The sequence below is a fragment of the Anopheles gambiae genome, chromosome 2, assembly GCF_943734735.2.
Source record: "Anopheles gambiae chromosome 2, idAnoGambNW_F1_1, whole genome shotgun sequence".
In the NCBI taxonomy this organism is placed as follows: domain Eukaryota; kingdom Metazoa; phylum Arthropoda; class Insecta; order Diptera; family Culicidae; genus Anopheles; species Anopheles gambiae.
In genome coordinates, this window is record NC_064601.1 from 103,673,772 (window position 1) to 103,692,093 (window position 18,322).

The 18,322-nt window shown below is 44.5% G+C and overlaps 2 protein-coding genes across 5 annotated transcripts in view; one reads left to right on the top strand and one right to left on the bottom strand.

The window, feature by feature from the left end:
- Positions 1-1,784: 1,784 nt before the first annotated feature.
- LOC1277219 (mitotic spindle assembly checkpoint protein MAD1) lies at positions 1,785-5,817 on the top strand. The gene is made up of 5 exons (XM_316663.5): positions 1,785-2,155; positions 2,228-2,412; positions 2,486-3,575; positions 3,657-3,803; positions 4,372-5,817. Exons 1-5 carry the CDS (start codon positions 2,035-2,037, stop codon positions 5,100-5,102), a joined length of 2,274 nt encoding a protein of 757 aa, XP_316663.5. The 5' UTR covers positions 1,785-2,034; the 3' UTR covers positions 5,103-5,817.
- Positions 5,818-10,101: 4,284 nt separating this feature from the next.
- Positions 10,102-18,322, bottom strand: part of LOC1277220 (gamma-1-syntrophin) — a 55,685-nt gene continuing 47,464 nt past the window's right edge. For 3 of the 4 annotated variants that reach the window (XM_061650738.1, XM_061650739.1, XM_061650740.1), the window contains 6 exons: positions 17,331-17,457; positions 15,415-15,555; positions 15,117-15,301; positions 14,668-15,051; positions 14,396-14,599; positions 10,102-13,870 (listed from right to left, as the gene is read on the bottom strand). In XM_061650738.1, coding sequence (XP_061506722.1) covers positions 13,760-13,870; positions 14,396-14,599; positions 14,668-15,051; positions 15,117-15,301; positions 15,415-15,555; positions 17,331-17,457 — 1,152 coding nt within the window. In that variant the 3' untranslated portion in view covers positions 10,102-13,759. The remainder of the gene's footprint in view (positions 13,871-14,395; positions 14,600-14,667; positions 15,052-15,116; positions 15,302-15,414; positions 15,556-17,330; positions 17,458-18,322) is intronic. The other variant, XM_061650741.1, reaches the window with a different exon arrangement.

Consider the following 18,322-nt stretch of genomic DNA (forward strand, 5'->3'; position numbering starts at 1 on the left):
CATCGAATTGTTTGCCCTCCCGATGAGGACCTTATATTAACGCTCCTCAGCTTTAGCTTCTATCTTCGTTTTTTTTGTGTGTATTATTAATGTTGTCTCGTTCAGTCCTTCGCTGCAGCCGCACACAGAGTGTAGCTTAAAATGGTAAATCGTATTCCCTTGGAAGAGTGGAAAGTCTCGGGCCCGGGGATGAGTCTCGGGTCGATACACTTGTTTCGCCCTTTTTGCTAGCTTCCTACCAAGCGAGGCACCAAGGGTGATGCCAGTACGCACACACCCCGTGTGGTCGGAAGGGCCAGGGAGGGAAGGGACGGGCGATACCTATTGCTATGGCTTATCGAAAATTAAATTTCAAATCGGATTATTATCAGCATTTTAATAAACATTGCACTCGTGGGCATCCGTGTGGTGGTGTTGGTGGTGATGGCGATGTGATGAAGTCGTCGGTGTGCACGTGCGGCAATGGCAGGAAGGGTCCCATTTTCTACAATTGACTGCACATTTGGAATTTACCATCAGTGCCATCAGTCATTTGGTGAGGAATTTGGTAGTGGCGGCGGTCTGCTTTTTGTGCTCGGTGCGGCGAATAGTCGAGTAAATTCTTTCCATCCCTTTGATTGGTGGTGTCACATTTTTTGCATTCACATCTACTAGGTTCGACTGCAATTCGCTGGAGGGTTGATTTATTTTAATTACCAGATTGTATCGGGGGGGCTTCCATTTCAGTTTTGTTTCAAAGAATAGTATCTGTAGTTGAAAATGCAGCAAATGAATGATAGATTTTGAAGGATTTACAATTCTTGCATGATGTGGTGATGTACGCATACAAGATCAACAGTATTGTCTGATAAACGTTATTTCAAGGCTTGCCTTTACCACTAGTGGGGGCTCGGCTTTCGGCGACTTATTGATTTTCCTCCACAGCAGGAAAGTCAGTCCTACGTATGGTGGTACGATCCATTCGGGGCTTGAACTCATGACGGGCATGTTTTTAAGTCATACGAGTTGACGACTGTACCACGAGACCGGCCCTCATCATAAACAGTTGCCCGAAACGATGTAAAAGAAGTAAACGATGCTTTGTGTCAGAAAGATATTTTCTGTTTTTTTTGTAAGTCAGTTTTTACGACCTTCATGTTTGTTCAATAAAAATGTTTAAAATTTACCTTGAATTTTAGTGTTGCTAGTGATGACAATCACGTTCTGATAACGGTTACTTCAAATAGCTTCCTCAGAAAAGAAGGCCACCTTTGCATTGAACTGTCATTTCACAACAACACGGATATAGCGACAGTCGGATAAAAGGTTCCCGGATTCGGAGATACGCGGTTTTCTAAATTTGACAATTTGAGCACTCATACTGAATTGTACTGATTTTACAAATCAATTATAAATTCAATCCAAAATAAATTCACTTAACTTTACTTGACACGCTAGAACCTACCGCTTCAAGCAAAATTTACAGTAAAAAAATCGTGATAATATTGTGGTCTGATAACTGATTTTTTAAACCTTCTCCTCTGCAAGTGATGTCACCTTCGTATAAAAGTGTCATTATGTACAACAAGAATAAATGGACAGCCAGATAAAAGGTTACTGTATAACGCCATTCCACTGTAGCAACATAAAGGATAATCATAAAAAAAATCTACCAAATGTACTGTTTCATGATAATTTGTTAGTTTCCCACCCCTGGTTTTTTTACCCCTTTGCTGATGAAAGCGCCACCAAGCGGCGTTTCGTTGAACCACCACACAAACGTCAAACGGCAGACTGAACGAAAGCTCATGCACATTTTTAACGAAACTATTGTCAACAACAGGCATCATTCGGTGATGCCCAAAAGGATCGTCTGCAGAAAAGTGAAGCATACCGGTTTCTGCTAAATCGTGTAAGAAAACAGAGCAACACGGAACAGGTGGCAGTTTTCCCGGCGATAAGACACCGGTCCAGCGAGTCTCCCATCTCGAGCAGCGGTGCAGGTTGGTGGCGTGAGGCAAGCTTACTCGGCACAAAAAAGTGGTGGCGGCCGCGATGCAAACCACGATGGACGGCGAGGGATGCGATGAGACGCTAACGACGTACGGGATGAGTTCGTCTACCGCGATCGGCTCAAGCCGGCTGAGCTTCGAAAACAGTGCCTCGTTTGAGCTAAGTAAGTGAAGGTGGATTGTGGGTTGAAAGACTGAACAGCCTGCTGCAATGCACTCTTTTTTTCTTCCTGTAGGCCGTAAGAAACGCCGCATATCCGGCCCGGGATGTGATAGGACCACCGATACGATGTACGAAGCGAACGTTAGTGGCGATTCGTTTTCGACAACTGCGACCGGCTACACCACCACCACGCAGGTGGCCCAAAGCCCGTGGGAGTCGCGTCGTATAAAGGCCGATCTGATCGAGGCACGCTCAAGGGTAAGGCAACGAACGAGTTTTGTTTTTGGCGGTGGTTCCGCAGTTTACCGATCTCTTTACCCACCCACCGTAGATAACGTTCCTGAAGAAGGAAATTGAACACCTCAACACGGAAATGGCAACGACGCAGCTGCGCAACCAGCACAAAATATCCTCGCTCGAGAAGGAGCTGGGCTTCAGCGGGCAGAAGGTGACCGATCTCGAGAAGCACCTGCAGCTCGTCCGCAAGCGCGAACACGTGGCCAAGCAGGACCTGAACAAAGTGCGCACCCAGCTCCAGCAGCTCAAAACCGAAGCCGACGGGCGGCAGTTCGAGCTGCGGCAGGCGCTGCAGCGGCTGGAGCAGAAGTACGATTCGGACACCGGCGAGCTGAACACGGAAATACGCGACCTCACCACCCAGGTGAACGACCTCGAGCAGCAGCTGACGCTCGCGCAGGACGAGCTGGACACGACGCGCGAAATCAACGACACGCTCCAGAGCAAGGCGGACGCGTACGATCAGACGAAGCGCGAGCTGGAAGCGACGCAGGACCGGCTGGCGGAGGCGGAATCGCGCGTGAAAACGCTCGAGTACGAGGTGGGCAGCTACGAGGACTGGAAAAGCCTGTCGAAGGTGTCGGCCGACCGGCTGGCGAATACCACCGAGATCGAGAAGGAGAACGTGCGGCTGAAGGACCAGCTAAAGAACCTGCAGAGCCTGATCGGCGACAAGCTGCTGCTCGAGGAGCAGGTGGCCAGCTCGCAGGCGCGGCTGAAGGATCTGGAGCAGAAGGATGCGCTGTCGGCGGCGCTGGAGGTGCGCGTGAAGGAGCTCGAGCGGGAGCTGGTCGAGTGGCGCCAGCTCGGCAAGGACTACACGCCCAAGGAGAGCCTCGTTAGCGCGAAAACGATGCGCAACCGCATCGAGCAGATCCTGCAGAAGGATCTGGTGCTGGCGAACGAGCAGTCGTCGGTGCAGACGGAGAAGCACCAGATACAGGGGCGCATCGAGGAGCTGCAGTCGGAGAATGCGCTGCTGAACGGGCGGCTCGCCGACTACAAGCGGGCCCAGGAAGGTTTGCAGAGCATCGTGCATCGGGCGCAGAAGAAGCTGAACCTGGTGACGGGCGAGCGGGACTATCTGAAGCAGCTGCTGGAAAGCTACGAGAATGATCTTACGAGTGAGTGGAGCGTGGGACAGTGAGGATGGTTGTGTGAGTGGTGGTGGTACTAAAACGGGACTTCTTTTCCACTCCAAACAGTTAGCCATTCCGTCGTGGGCAGTGAGGCGGACAAGAAGCAGCTAAGGGCACGGATCGAAATGCTGGAAAAGACGCTGACCGGGTACAAGGATCTGTGCCAGAAGCAGGAGGCCGATCTGCAAGCGAACAAAGTGTTGCCCGATATCAGTAAGTAGACGAAGTTGATTATTTGGGTTGAAAAAGTAGAGCAAAATGTACTTTTTGTAGTTCTCCATACACACAGTGGAAGTTTCTTTTTCTATGTAGGAATTATTATGTGTAGGAATAACCTCATTTGTGGCGTCGCAATGGAAAAGTGTTTAATGAAGCATTACGTTGTACTAAAAATACACGAACATTCGTTACGTATTTAGCATCCCCGTAGACAATAGGTATTACTTCTTCTTATTTGGCACAATATACTTAGTCGGTCTAGGGGTTGGCCTAAGCCACTAATGAGCTTGGCCGTGACATGTGAGCGTGATATACTTAGTAGGATGATAGTCTGCTCTGGGCATGGTGACTCAGCCCATACATATGGTGCATAACCCATGACGGGCATGTTGTTTGGTATTTCAGAAGTCTATTTATGATTTAAGTAGAATTTAGGTGTAGTTTTTTTAAACTCAAGGTAAGGTAAGAGTTCCACCAAAGGTGCATTTCTTCCACGACAAATTATGTCTAACAGTAAAATTTACTTACCTTCCCACTACCAAACCTCCTCCTACACATCTAGGCTTCGTACTAACGTCCGAGCAGTACGAGAAGCTACGCAAAGAGATCGACGAGCTGCGGCTGGAGAATGAGCGTCTGAAGCGGCGCAAGGACGAGCTGGAGGTGGAGGTAGAAAACCGAACGCTAAGGGCACAGATAAACCGCCCGTGCCCGACCCAAACGACGAAGCTGGTGCGCTACATCAACAGCCCGGCGACGGAAGATATCGTGGCGGAGCACAACACGAAGCTGAAGCTGATGGCCGAAATCGAGCGGCTGAAGCTGCACATACAGCGGCTGCAGGAAACGAACCAAGATCTGACCGAGTGTCTGCACAACACGGACGAGACGGGCAACATGACGATGAAGATAAAGGAGTCGGTCGACCTGCGGATGCAGCTGAAGGAGCTGCAGGCCAAGTACGACCAGCGGAAGGAGCTGTACCAGCAGTCGTCGGAAGACTTCCGCACCGTGGTGAATCTGCTGTTCGGCTTCAAGATTGACCGCATCAGCGGTAGCTACTTTCAGCTGCGCAGCCAGTACGCGGAAAGCCCGGACGAGTACCTGAACTTTGCGCTCGCACCGGACGGCAGTGTGCTGACGCTGCTCGAATCGGACTATGCCGCGTCGCTGCGCGATCTGGTCGAGACGCAGTTCAAAACGCACAACTCGGTGCCCGTCTTTCTCAGTTCGCTCACGCTCGAGCTGTTCAATCGGACCACCATGACGGTGCAGTACTGTAACGCCGAGTGAATGTGGGGAGTGAGAGGCTGGTCCAGCCAAAGTGCTATCAGAGATCATTCATAAGACACCCATCCGAAACGTCAAGCAAAACAGAAAAAATAGTCAGCAGACCCCCGTTAACGAGCCCGTTTCCTGGCTCCAAACAAGGACACACAGTTCAGTGCACCCTTCTTCCACGCATCTATCTAGAATGGTCTGGAAAGTCGCATTGCTGCTGCTTGCCGTTTCACTTAAATTTCTTAAACGTCAAAATAAGGCGCCCCCGCCCCTCCCAAAAGTCATATTAATTTTACTGGATTAAAGTAGGCACTGTGTAGAAGGCTATGCAATACCGCATAGAGAGAGAGAGAAAGCCGGGTAAGAAGCACCTCGTTACTGTCCAGTCATTTAATTAGGAGAAAATGTGTAGTGAAGGTGGCTTTTGTTGAACTGTGTTGAAGCCGTTTCTTCTTATTTTAAACTAGAAAGTGTGGAACATTGGGTGGTGTGCAGTGCAGCATTTTGTTTTGTTGTGTACATTGCAAATTGAATCAAGCAAAAATCAGCAATGCTAGAAACTAGAAGGCAAGAAGGGTATAACGAGGTTTCCCCACGATGATACCAAGATTGTAAAGATTTAATAATTAAAAAAGTAAGGTAAATGGTATAAACCAATCCAATAAAACAAATCACAGGAAGGTGTAGGCAACTCGGCTACCAAAATAATAATGCAAAACAGTAAAAACTGTGTCTTCTACCGGTCCGTAATTTCGGATGACTGCCGAGTAAAGTGAGAAAAGGAGTGGGTGCCTGCGCGCAGTGTTTTGTAGTACATCACATGTTTCAGCTTTTATTTTGGGTATCGGATTTTCGATCATGTCCACAATCAACAACTCAATTACCGCTTCCCAGTGTGGGTGGGAACGCAACCGGAAGAGAGCCACCGTTTTACAAAAACGACAACCCCGGTGCACACCGGAGAGTTCATTCTGTCAGGCGACGAAGAAGTGAACTAGAGGGGCCATCCAGCTTTGCAAGACGAGTAGAGTTGGTAAGTAGCACTGTTACTTACTCATTTTGTTCCATTTTAATCCCTTTTCTATTTGAGCTTCACACATAACTGATTTGCCTGATTCCGCTTTACTCAAGTTTTATGATGGAGTAATGATTAAACTAAGTTGTTTATTTCCCAACCAAACCATTTTCACATAATTAGTATTCATTGAAAGCCCTTTACCAGCTGTTGCTAGTTCAATTAAGATAAAGCAGGAAAACTTAACCTAACCTATACCTGTACGCTCTCTAAGCAAATGATTAGTTGACTTAGAATGTGATCTGTGTTCTGCACCGTCTACCATCCTTGCGTGTCCTTCCAGCACAATTTTACAATTCTTTTAACATACCCAATCCAATCTTGTACTCACTGCTCCGATGCCTACTGCTCTTCCTACACCACCTGTTTGGTTTGTTTTAGTGATGACTATTGACTTATCCCTTTCCTATCCCTTACTAAGGTGCGTTTAATGTGTTTGTGGTTAGTTGGTTTTACAATCTTTTGCTTGTCGTTTTTTTTTTGTTTTTTTTTTGGTATATCGTTTCGTTTTTAAAAATGGGCGGCGGTGCATTCGAAGAAGTGTGCTCTGTCTTGCATACAGTACAGTCCGGCTAATCGGGATATTCAAAGATTGAGAGAGAGAGAGAGAGATACAGTGTGTGATAAAAGTTTATGGCCAGTGTTTTGTGCACCATTTTGTTTTTTCGTTATTAGCACTACCATTTCTACGGAAGGAATTGTTTTGAAATTGTTTGTAAACGAGGGCAAACCCGTCCATTTGTTCGTGCACAGAAAAATATTTGTTTTTAAAAGGAAGCTCTACTAAGTATCCTCTTACACTGCACTGGGAATACACATTCGAAGGGAAGAAGTTGTGCCTGCATCCCGTCCAGTCGTGTGTGTGTTTATGTGGATTACACAAAGGGAAGATGTACGGAAAATTGTTGCCCGAGCGATCTCGTGTAAATATATGTTGACAGGGATAGATTTTCCGTTAAATAGCAATATATTGTATATATGCGTGTTTGTATATACCCTACAGTAATATATAGCTTTCTTGTGCTGACTTTTTTTTTATCTTGCTTTCACTCTCTCTCTCTCTCTCTCTCTCTCTCTCTCTCTCTCTCACACACACACACACATACAAATACGCAGACACGTCCTATCGTCTACTTTCACAAGTGAACAATTGTTTGATTATACGGTTTCTTTTCCTTCCCTAGGTCAGATCTTTTTCTTTCACATTCGTTTGTGTTGCTGTGTTTTGCTTTTGCAAATGTAAATGTAAAATATATAGCACTGCGTGCAACTAATATATTCTAACCTTTTTAAGTAAGCTACTGAATCGCTTAAACTCTTGTTCCTTTGATAGTCAAAGAAGGTGTGTAAAGACAGCACACAGCATACAATGCACGACTCCAAATATCTGATTTTGGAAGAGCATTATAATTGTAAATACATCTGTCTTTAATGTTCGGAAGGCAGAAAAAAAAACAGCTCAGCTAATTTTGTGCGTAAAAAAGATTGCAGAATCGCAGAATAATACGAAGCATTTGGGTTTTTTTGTTTTCAATTTCTCCTAGCGTTGTGCAGTTAACGATTGTAAAGTATGTAATAATTACGAGAACAGTTTCTTAACAAGCACCCAAAACCTCTTTAGCAGGTGATAACAACAATATACGCTTGTAGTATGTGTATGTGTATACGTGTGTGTTTTAGTGTTGAGTGTAAAAAAAATAGTTCACACCCCCCTCCCCACTTTTGTTTTTGTCTCACTATATATAAAATCGAAAATCGCCACAATGACGTGAGAGTAAACATTCAGCGAGAGAGAGAAAGCGGTAAGAGCAGAGCTCTCCTAGCAACGCGCGTTGCTGCGAAAGGACTTGCTCCATGCCACACTGCCACTCCTCGGGTAATGAAGGCAATGGTTACTTAGATATTTTGTTTACACAAAGCGATTTGAAAACACATGGTATTGGATATAATGTTTTTTTTTTAATAATTAAAGTTGCAAATTAGCTACCTGATGATAAAGTGTCCCCTCTCATACCCCTTCCCATTATAAATCAAGATATTCAAGGCAATATTTAAAAAAACATGCTTGAATACTATGCAAAATAGCTTAATTGTGAAATGGTTGATATTCCAATTCATTGAATCATTAATAAAGCCAACCATACTCATTATTGGTGCTTAAGCACTTCGAATACTACAAACACCGTCGTCATCGGCAGATAAGTGTGGTACATAATATCCTGTAAAATGGGTTGCTATACCCAGGACGTCGAACATGTACACTCCCTTAAATCTTCTTCTATTTGTCGTAACGTCCTACGCGGACATGCCAGCCTATACAGGCTTTCGAGACTTAATTCATTACCACGAAGCCGGATATTCAATCCTTGCTACGGGCGGACGGTCCATTCTGGGTTTGAACCCATGACGGGCATGTTATTGAGTCGTTCGAGTTGATGACCACGTACCAAGGGACCGCCCCAAATCTACTACTCCCTCAAATCTACTACTCCGCAATATTGGCAGAGTCGGGACAAGGACAACGCATGACAATAAGAGGCAGCTGTAGCCGAGAGACCCTAAGCGGCCATATGCTAAGAAGCCTTGCTGAAATTCCGAGCAAGAAAGCGGCGGATGTTGATGGCTTGAAAGTTAAAATTGGATATGTAACGATTTGCTCGCGGGCGGGAAGAACTACTTATTTCAGGAAGTCCTTCCGGAACAAAGCACAAAAGGGAGAGATGGTTCATTGTGCAACATGACTGCAACATACTGGGCGTAAGGTGAGACAACCGTGCGCACTGCATTCAGTCGGATCAGCATCAACTGCAGAATGATCCACAATGAAACTATGCTTACTGTAACGTGCCCAAGAAGGCTGAAAAGATTCTGACTGTATCTATCAAGAGTGATGGCGATATCTACCATGTGATGCTATCACCGTACTATGGTGTTGATTAAGAACAGCCACGTTATAATTAAGGACACGTCAAATTAGAAGCAAAATCTGAAAAATGTGGGGCGGCAAGAGTAAATAAAGTAGTTTGCAAGTAAACGTGAATTTAGTTAATTGGTCTGGAAAGGCTATAACAGTGTTGAACCATTCTTTTCTATAACAGTATAGATCGGAATATTAGAACTACACCTTTGGAATGGTTATATGAGGGTTATATGTTATATATGTTCACGGTTGAAATTTGATATTTGGCGCAACAATAACATTTGTTTCATACACAAATACCATTTCCATTCAATACCTCAAAACCAGTTTCAGGATAATAAAATAAAATTTTGACGGTGTTTTTGAAAATCAACTTTTTGAAAATTTACATTGAAAATGTTCTAAGCATCTATTATTTATTATTTAACGTATGAAACATAAGTCGAAAAAAAGAGTAGAAATGGAATTCGAACCATGTGCGATATCATATTTTTATAGTTCAATCTTACATTTATGGGCACAAAAAACACAAAATGGATTGAAGCAGAAGTGAGCATTTCAAAAATTGTATGTTTTTAAGTACACAATTGGGATTGGATCTAAACATGTTGTATATGTATTAGCGGCACCCTATTTTTTAATCCACTGCACATCAATACGTTATTCAATGCACACGTAGTTGAGGTTACTACTTAGCTATATATTCCAAAAAATCACGCCGATAACTAAAAAATAATAATACAAAAATTATACATTTGTGTCAACAGAGGCATGGAATGTATCAGTTCGAAAATTACAAAATTGCGTGACTTGGCTCAAAAGTAGCCTCATCGATATTTAACGGTTCTGCAAAGTACAGTAAGAACTGTCCAGGAAGTTACAAGGTTAACGCATTTGTGGTGTAACGCATAAGAACAGATAGGTGTTTGAGTTATGGTTCTTGCCACTGAACGTGTAGAGTTTAAAAATAATTCTAAATTTGAGGACATCCGGTAGATTTTACCGGGCCATAACTAGTCACAGTATAAAGCAATCAAATATCAACAGACAGTTTCATAAACCATTTTTGCGAACAATGGTAGAACAGCGAGAGTGTGTTAATGTGTAATTATTAAGATGCTCATAAAATCACTCAATAGTACTGCAATGCTTACAGATGAAGTAGCAAGAGATTCGGTAAATCGGGATCTAATGAGCAAATTTTAATATATTTTTTTTCAGTTCACGTGCTTTTAACTTTTCTTCCCATAGTGTTGGTACATATTGGAATATTGTAGTTTGGTTCAATTTTACACTCTGTGTTTGCTCTATATAAGACACATAAAAGTAATTGCCTCACTGTAATTCGCGACAAAGCGATATAATTAGATGTATTTTTTTCGCCTTTTTGCTGTATTTCAGGTAAAAATGAAGTAAAATCAACTAACAGGAGCTCCCTTTGAGCGTACTTTTCACACTGTAATATGGCATTGTGGTTGCATTGTTCTGTGTGTATCAATTTTGCTGAAAGCAAACAGGGCAGTTTTATATCTAGAATTAAGAGAAAGACATGAAAAGAAAGACAGCAGATCAGGAAAGTGTGTTTGTAGAAGTAGGTAGAAAGAGGCAGTAGAAGAAAGTAAAAGTAAGATGAAAAGTAACCAATAAGCTATTGTTACTCAAAACCAGAGGTATAAACCATGTCACTCAAGCACAGAGCAAAAACGGAGAGAAAAGATGCAAAAGAAACGGAATCAAATCCAGAAACAAACAAAACAAAGAAAAACAAAACAAGTGCAAATAGATAAATGCCAAGCGCCGGCTAATAGTACTAACAGGAAAGACAGTTGTTACAATGTGTTTCCTTAGTTGGTCTGAACTGATCTGAAGCAATTGATATGCTATTTGCTGTTTCGATTCCAACTCAAGTTTGCTGCTATTCTGCTTTGCTAGTCACACTTACAAGTAGTTTGTGCCCACAGTTTTGTAACAGTTACCAATATTAATGTGTATCAGCGTGTGTGTGTATGTTTTTGTTTCCGTTTATACATCATGTTTTAACTATTTTCCATGTAACGGCGCGTTCTTCACTAAAGAAGTTAGTAGTTTTGTAATTTGATTTTTGATTTCATAATTTCTTGACTAGTCTGTGGAGTTTTTTGTTGTTTTTCTTGGGTTTTCTATTTTATTTAGATATACAAGTATATGTTGGATTTGCAGCATGTTGCTGTTTTTTTTTTTGCAGGTGTTATTAGTTATTGGTAGCAGTGGTAGTAGTATAGTGGAGTTAGATATCCAGTTCGCTTCTGGGTTATAGACGTGTTATGGTTTGGTTAATCTGAAGGTGTATATTTGTTTGCTTGCTCTCTTCTCTCCATTGCTTTACGCTTAACTCTTTCCACTCGTTGCTGTGTTAAATGTTTGGTTTTGCTTTACAATCTATCTAACAAGGTGTTGGTGTGGTTAATTATGAAATTGTTCTACGTTTTGATCTCGGCAGACATTCGGGGGGGTTCGATTTAATATCTATTTAACATCGGTATTTGCTTAAATCGCTTTCGTTCGGTTGTGTGTTTTTTAAATTTGTTGTATTTCGTTTTTGGTGGGTACAGTGGTATCAGTGTGCTCGGTTTGCGGCACTGAAAGAGATGTTTCCATTACTTCTAGTTTAGACGTTACTTTAACAACTATATCGGAGTGCGCACGTGCGTCTAGTATAACCTAGCTTTCTGTTTTTTTCTTCTAGTAGCTGTATTGTAGCTATGTATTTATGTGCTTTGTTTATGTTTCTAAAGGATCCGGTGTGACGTACAGTTCGAAGGAAGAGTGCACAAATTCAATTCGGATACAGACTTTTGGGGTTTTCCATTTTATAACACATTCCATTAACTAACTGTTGTGGTCACGAAGTGGAAGGCTCCCTTTATTCGGCGTTAAGAACGTATGCAGCCACTGAGTGACTGATGAGCGGTTAGCAGACGAGAGAGCGCCAGACGCTCGTGGGACACCGTCGGGAACACAAGGGCTGATCGTGTAATAAAGTATTGTGTATTGTTTATTACGTGTTCGGTGTAAATATAAATTGTGTATACTCTCGGCCATCCGAACACAACACTAACAACTGTAACTCGCCTCGGGGTATCAATTTGACATCCCAACTGGGGGAAAGAAAATGGTTCTTGTTTTCCCTTTTTTTGCGCCTCACCATATTCAATTCAATGCTATTCAATCAAACCACACTGGAGTTGGACTTCATGAATCGCTCTCATGTGGTGCAAGGGGCCAGTTCACCATGCTATGTTTGTGTGACTTGATAATTACCACCCTCCTTGTAGCCACACAGTAATACAACCAAGCTACTTGGTGCACGCAACCGTTGGTGGCAATTTGCAATTAAATCCGTGTAACCCACTTCGCACGTCTCTGTTGCTTAGTAAATGCTATGCCCGGTAGCTGTGGTACACGTTGAAATATAGGACCTTAGGGAGCATTGGGGTCCCCTATCGGTGGCGGAACGGGTTGCGCATGTTAGCAGGCAATGAAGGGTTGACCCGAGAAAGGAAGGAACAATCAGCAGCAGCAGCTCATCACGAAAATAGCTGCCATCAATCTAAAAACACGGGTGGGAGTGCGCACTGAGACGCTAGAGGTCGTCCCATACGGGAGCAATCACTGCAGTCTGAGGGAAGTTATGGATCAATAGCACAATTGGATAGATTGTGGACTTTGCCAAATAAGGTGACCATGGTTAAATGCTCGCTTTGAATTGATGAAAACTGTCTTTGAAATGATAAACTTAACGATCTGCTTGAGCGTAGAAAACATTGTCAGTGCATTTCGAGTAATTCGCACACATACTGGAAAGGAGAAGGAGATTGTCCATTCATTGGAGGTTGCTGTTTTGTGCTGGGAAGATCTCAACATGCTTGTGCCAGGGTGGGTTACATCTGTTTACTAGTTTATATCCTTACTGATGGTTTATCTATCCAACAAACTTAAAACTCAAACTTATCCTTCACGGAAAAGCAACCTCCATGTACCTGCTCATACATGCGTGCTTCTCTCTAGTCCAATAAACAACTAGCCAACAATCACAACGAATGAAACCTAACCTTTTAATTGGATCGTTACCACCCAAGACCAACGTCCACTTCGTTCGACCATCTTTCCCCGTTCGGAGCGATTGGTTGCCACCTAATTTCTAACCTTTGCCATATTTTGAACAATCTAAACTAATGCCTACATGCTCTGGGATAAAGCTAAAAACGTCTCCGTCGACACACATTGAACGGGGCAGTAGTCCACATCCAGTCCAGGTGGCCAAAGGTGATGGGATCACCACCTCACCACACCTGAAACCCTTCTCGCTGCAGATGAATGCGTTTTGGATTTACTTAGTCGTTATTGCGTTGACACTTCTCTTGCGTTAGAATTCGTTGAAGTCTGTAAGCTCTCGGTTGACAATTGCTCTGTATCGCTTGGGACGCTGGGAGACGATGGACCAAAGGGAGACGGGACGTCCGGAAAGATATCCCGTCTTCGTCTCAGTGTGTATGTGTGTGTCTCTCTCTCTCGCTTTGGACCTGTAAAATGTCTCAGCCCCAATCCGGGGGTGGCCGGGAAAGTGTAGTAGGCAGCACATCTCGGCTACCCGCCGCGCCTGAAGGAAGACCGCTGGGGACGTCTTCCGCGTCTCTAGGCTTGCTGGATCGAGCTCAGGAAGGTGGGATCGACGGAAGCAACTTTCGCTGTCAGAAAGGCATGCATGCAGAACAGCAAACTTTGCAGCACATGACACTCGAGTTCCTTTAACCCAAGGGATGATGATGTGGAAGGGTTTTCGGGTCGGAAGGATGCGAAATGGCGGGGAGAGGCATAACCAATCGCAATATTTTTTTTTTTTCGAATGATGGCAGATGATGGCGGAGAAGCGAAAAAGAGAAAGGAAGAAACAATATAGAAACTCGAAATTAGCATCAACACTCTGTTTACGACACGGGCGCATTCATCTACAGTGCCCTAGCCAGTGCCGGGGTTCTACTACGGAAGCGAAGTTTCAATTGGAAATTCCAAAATACAAAAACAAACAATTAGAAAAAAAACACCACTACAAAGACATCCACGAATCTGACGGAGAGATTCGAAGTGTCAAAGCCGTTCATTGAATGTGAAACACGCATTTAACAAGAAAGAATGCAGAAAACAACCCAAAACCCAGCACGCACACCGTTCAGTGTGCGTCAAGTTGGCAGGAACTTTGCGGAACGCTACGCAAAAACGAAAAAGCATGTGACAACAACAAAAATTAATGCCCGAGTGAAGACTGCATACCTTCGTTTCGATGGTGCGCGTCTCGTGGTCCTGGAAGTGGAGCTTCAGCTTCGATTTGCCATCGTCGCTGGAGCCGCGTAGCTGCGAGAACTTGTACTGCCAGATGACGGCCGCTTCGGCTCCTTCCGTGAGCGAGAATCCGGCCTGCCAGTCCAGGGTTAGTCCGCCCGTCTTGCCGTGATGGGAGACGGCGAACGTTTTGCGCTAAAAAGAAACAGAGGCGATATTTAAAAGCGTAGACACTAGCTAAACACTTTCCCGCCAACACTTACGCCTAGCTTGATCACGCTCGTAACGATCGCCGCGTTCCAGCTGTTCTCGATCCGCAGCAGCTCCTGGCGCGTCTCCACGCTCAGGTAGCGCGGCTCGTGGCCGGAGCTCTGGAGCAGGAAGCAGTGCTGCCGGGAGTCGACCGTTTCCGACTCCTTCACCACGCGGAACATCGTCTGGTACACCTTGTAGGCGACGTTCGCCTTGGCCAGGCCGGTCACGTTGAGCGGCGGCGAGTCGAACAGCATCACCTCGGTACCCTTCAGCACCAGAAAGCGGGGCTTGTAGCTCTGCCACGAGATGTGATTGTTGATGACGCCCTCGTTCACCCAGCCCATGTACTCGATCCGTTCGCCGACGGGGAAGTTCCGGTTGAACAGCTTCATCTGGAAGAGAAGGGGAGCTCATGCTTAGTGTGCTGCGTGTGGACAGTGGAGTTACCGTGGAGTACCTGCAGGCTCGTCAGCCCAACCACATTGTCCGTGATGTACTTGAGCCACTGGCTGAGGATGGCCAGATCGTCGCAGTGTATGATGCCGGTGGTGGTCCCGTTCAGTCCGCGCACCTCGAACGCGTTCGGCCGCAGCTTGTCCGTGCCGTAGATGTACCTCGTAACGTATGCCATCATCAGCGGCACTGTGGGGACGATAGTTTGGGATCGTTTCAGTGATAGAGTGCGGGTTTGGGCAAATCAATCATCCCGCAACATTGTGTCGATGCATCATTTTAGCGGCACACAAAGCACTCACCCGAAACCAAGTCGATCCATCGATTTTCCGGCTCGGAGCTGATGGACACCGGGCGGCTACTGTTGACCGATTTCCAGTTTTCGTCCGCCTTCAGCTCTGCGCACGTCGCATCATTGTCCGATTCGGGCGTTTCTCGGCTTACTGGAGGAGTGGGATGTGGTGGAGGGGCATAAAAAGGGATGGAATAAATTATGGAGTTCAGGATTCATTTTGGATGCAGCACACCCGGGGGTGCAGTTTCGGATGACTGACGGGTGACTTTGAAACCAGCACTTCTCCAACCATGGACACTGGCTCTGGAGGAGCTGGAACTTGCTGCATGATAAATGATGCACCTTTCCCCACGCGCACTGTTGGAGGCGTTCGTGAACGAAGGGAGGGGAAATTGGTTCTTGCAAGCTAATTGCAGGCAAACTTGGACGAGAGTTCCGCTTCCGGGCGAAGAAGTTTTTAGCAAACGGACGTCAAAAGTGTGTGCGTGTGTGCGAAACACAATGCTTTTTTCCGGCGTTTCCCGGGGGTGTCAAACCTCAGTAATACTTTTAGTTAGCCCGGGCAGACAGAGTTAATGAAAAAGATTGACACATGATGAAACACGGGACATTGGATTTTCTAAGGGGTAAAAAAGGACTGACTCTTTAGCAAATATTTGCCATCACAACAAGTGCACAAGTGCATTCAATTGCGTAAACAAGAATTTTGCGACCAAGAAGTTTGCTACCAAGAAGTATGCGAACAAGAAGTTTGCGAACAAGAGATATGTGACCAAGAATTTTGCGACCAATGAATTTGCGACCCAAGAATTTTGCGACCAAGGAATTTGCCGCCAAGAATTTTGCGAGTAAGAAGTTTTCGAACAAGAAGTTTGCGACCAGGACTTCGCGATTATGCACCACCACGTATCTCGGAGACTACCTGTACTTAATACGCAGATGGAAATATTTATTTACACTAGATTTGGTTAAAAAACGGGCCTAGGGAATGTATCCCTCATATCATAGAGCATCCAGCAAGTATGTCAACTTCATCGGATCATATGAAAAACTCTGAATCATGCATTTGTTTCATAAACCAGCTCTTTTTAGAACAGGACAAGTCGCGTCTATCCTGGACGTTCCTGTCGGCATATTACTCTAAAGAAGTCATACTCATAGAAGTTTTATAAGTAAACAAACAAGTCCCTGTTCCGAATCTAAACATTCAATAGGCTCACATACAACCACATACCACGACATAGTGGGTTCGACATCCCTGCAGCAAATAATTACTAAAAACAATACTCCGTACAATCTGAGTGCACACTTTGTACTAAAAGTTAGTACTGAGCGTAAATTACATCACGAAAGTCAGTCCGTTGTGGCTTCCTTCAAACAAAGTGTTTTGTTGTGGTAACTTTTTACTCTTTATACGCCAGACGACGAATAGCCATCGCAAACCGTGTTGCCGCCGCCCAGCAGTTGCGTAATGTAGGCCAAAGTTTTTGCAACTTGATTGAAAGTATCTTCCACGCTGCTAGCAAACCGGCGAAGCAACAAGGTAAAACGTGTCTGGCTTCCTAGCTGTACAGCTTACACGGAAAGCACACCCACACCTTGAAACGAAGGTAGAAAGGACGACTTGAGCTTTGCAGCACTTCACTTGAAGTGTGTATGTCGTTTTCCACTTTGTTGTCGCAAGGCTCTTTACTTCTGACTCCATTTCATCGCAATTCGCATTCTACCACCAGCTTTTTCCACCGGTAAAGATGACCGAATTCCAAAAAATGCAAAGTGCGAGCAAGAAAATGAGTGGGGAAAAATAAAGCAAAAAAGTGGACGACTTTTGCCTGTTTTGTTGCTTCAGGCAGCCATGCGTTTACTGGAGAGTTGAGAACAGTGTGCTGTGAAAAACCAAACAGAAAGGGCTCGGGAACTTACATTGTTTCTGCAGGAACGGTGTGGCGGCACGGTAGTGCTTCACAGTAAGGACAACGATATCGCCAGCATTCCGGAGGATGTTGACCGCGTCGTCATGTGGACAGGCTGTGATGTATTCACCGTTTACCTGAAACAGACACACACAAAAAAAAGAACAGAGAGTAGTGGTGGGGGTCTTGGGATTTTTTACTCTGAGAAAAAAAAAAACGAAACAGTCTAGAGGATGATGATGAATTGAGCTGCCCGGGTTGGTTGGTTGGGAATTTTCCTTTTGTTTTGTGCACCGAGAACATTCTGATGTTAAATACTGCTTGACTACCCGCTTCGTCGTCTATTCAGAGCTTTTGGAGCAGTGGTCGTGCTAAGGATAGTAGTAGTCGCTTTTGATGGCAGTCAATCGGGGGATGTGTACAGAATAAAGCACGTATAATGAGCTTTAAGTGGCTAATTAAATTTGCTGCTTGTGATGTTCGTTATGTCATTCGCGTTATTAAAATAGAAACACACATAAACGAGCGCTGGTTGGTGATGCAATTACGGTCACATTTAAACATAATTCAATGAAAATCATTCGCAACGCACGCGTACAATCGATAAGCTGCCCAGATTTGTCCGAGAAATGCCATTGGCTGAATAGGCACATGCAGGTACAGTGCCCTTTGACCTTTTAACTATACTCTAAGGAATTCTAAAACGGGAATTAACACGCAGGAATCCACAGGGAGTGGTAGCATAGAAAGCATAGAAAAAATAATTATCCAAAATTTAATTAAAATTCCGGCCTAAATGTTTCACCTCTGTTTTTTGCGAACGGTCCTGCTTTCCGGTGCGGTCTGCTGAATAATTCCGATACCTGGTGGCTGTGGTGGTCTAGATTTTAGGTTGAATATTTAAAAAGAAAGGGTTGCTGACCACTACCGTTGTAAGCTTTTTGCAGTGTAGCGCACTACACTATTCCAAAACTGGGTGGGAAACTTTGGTCAGCACCCACT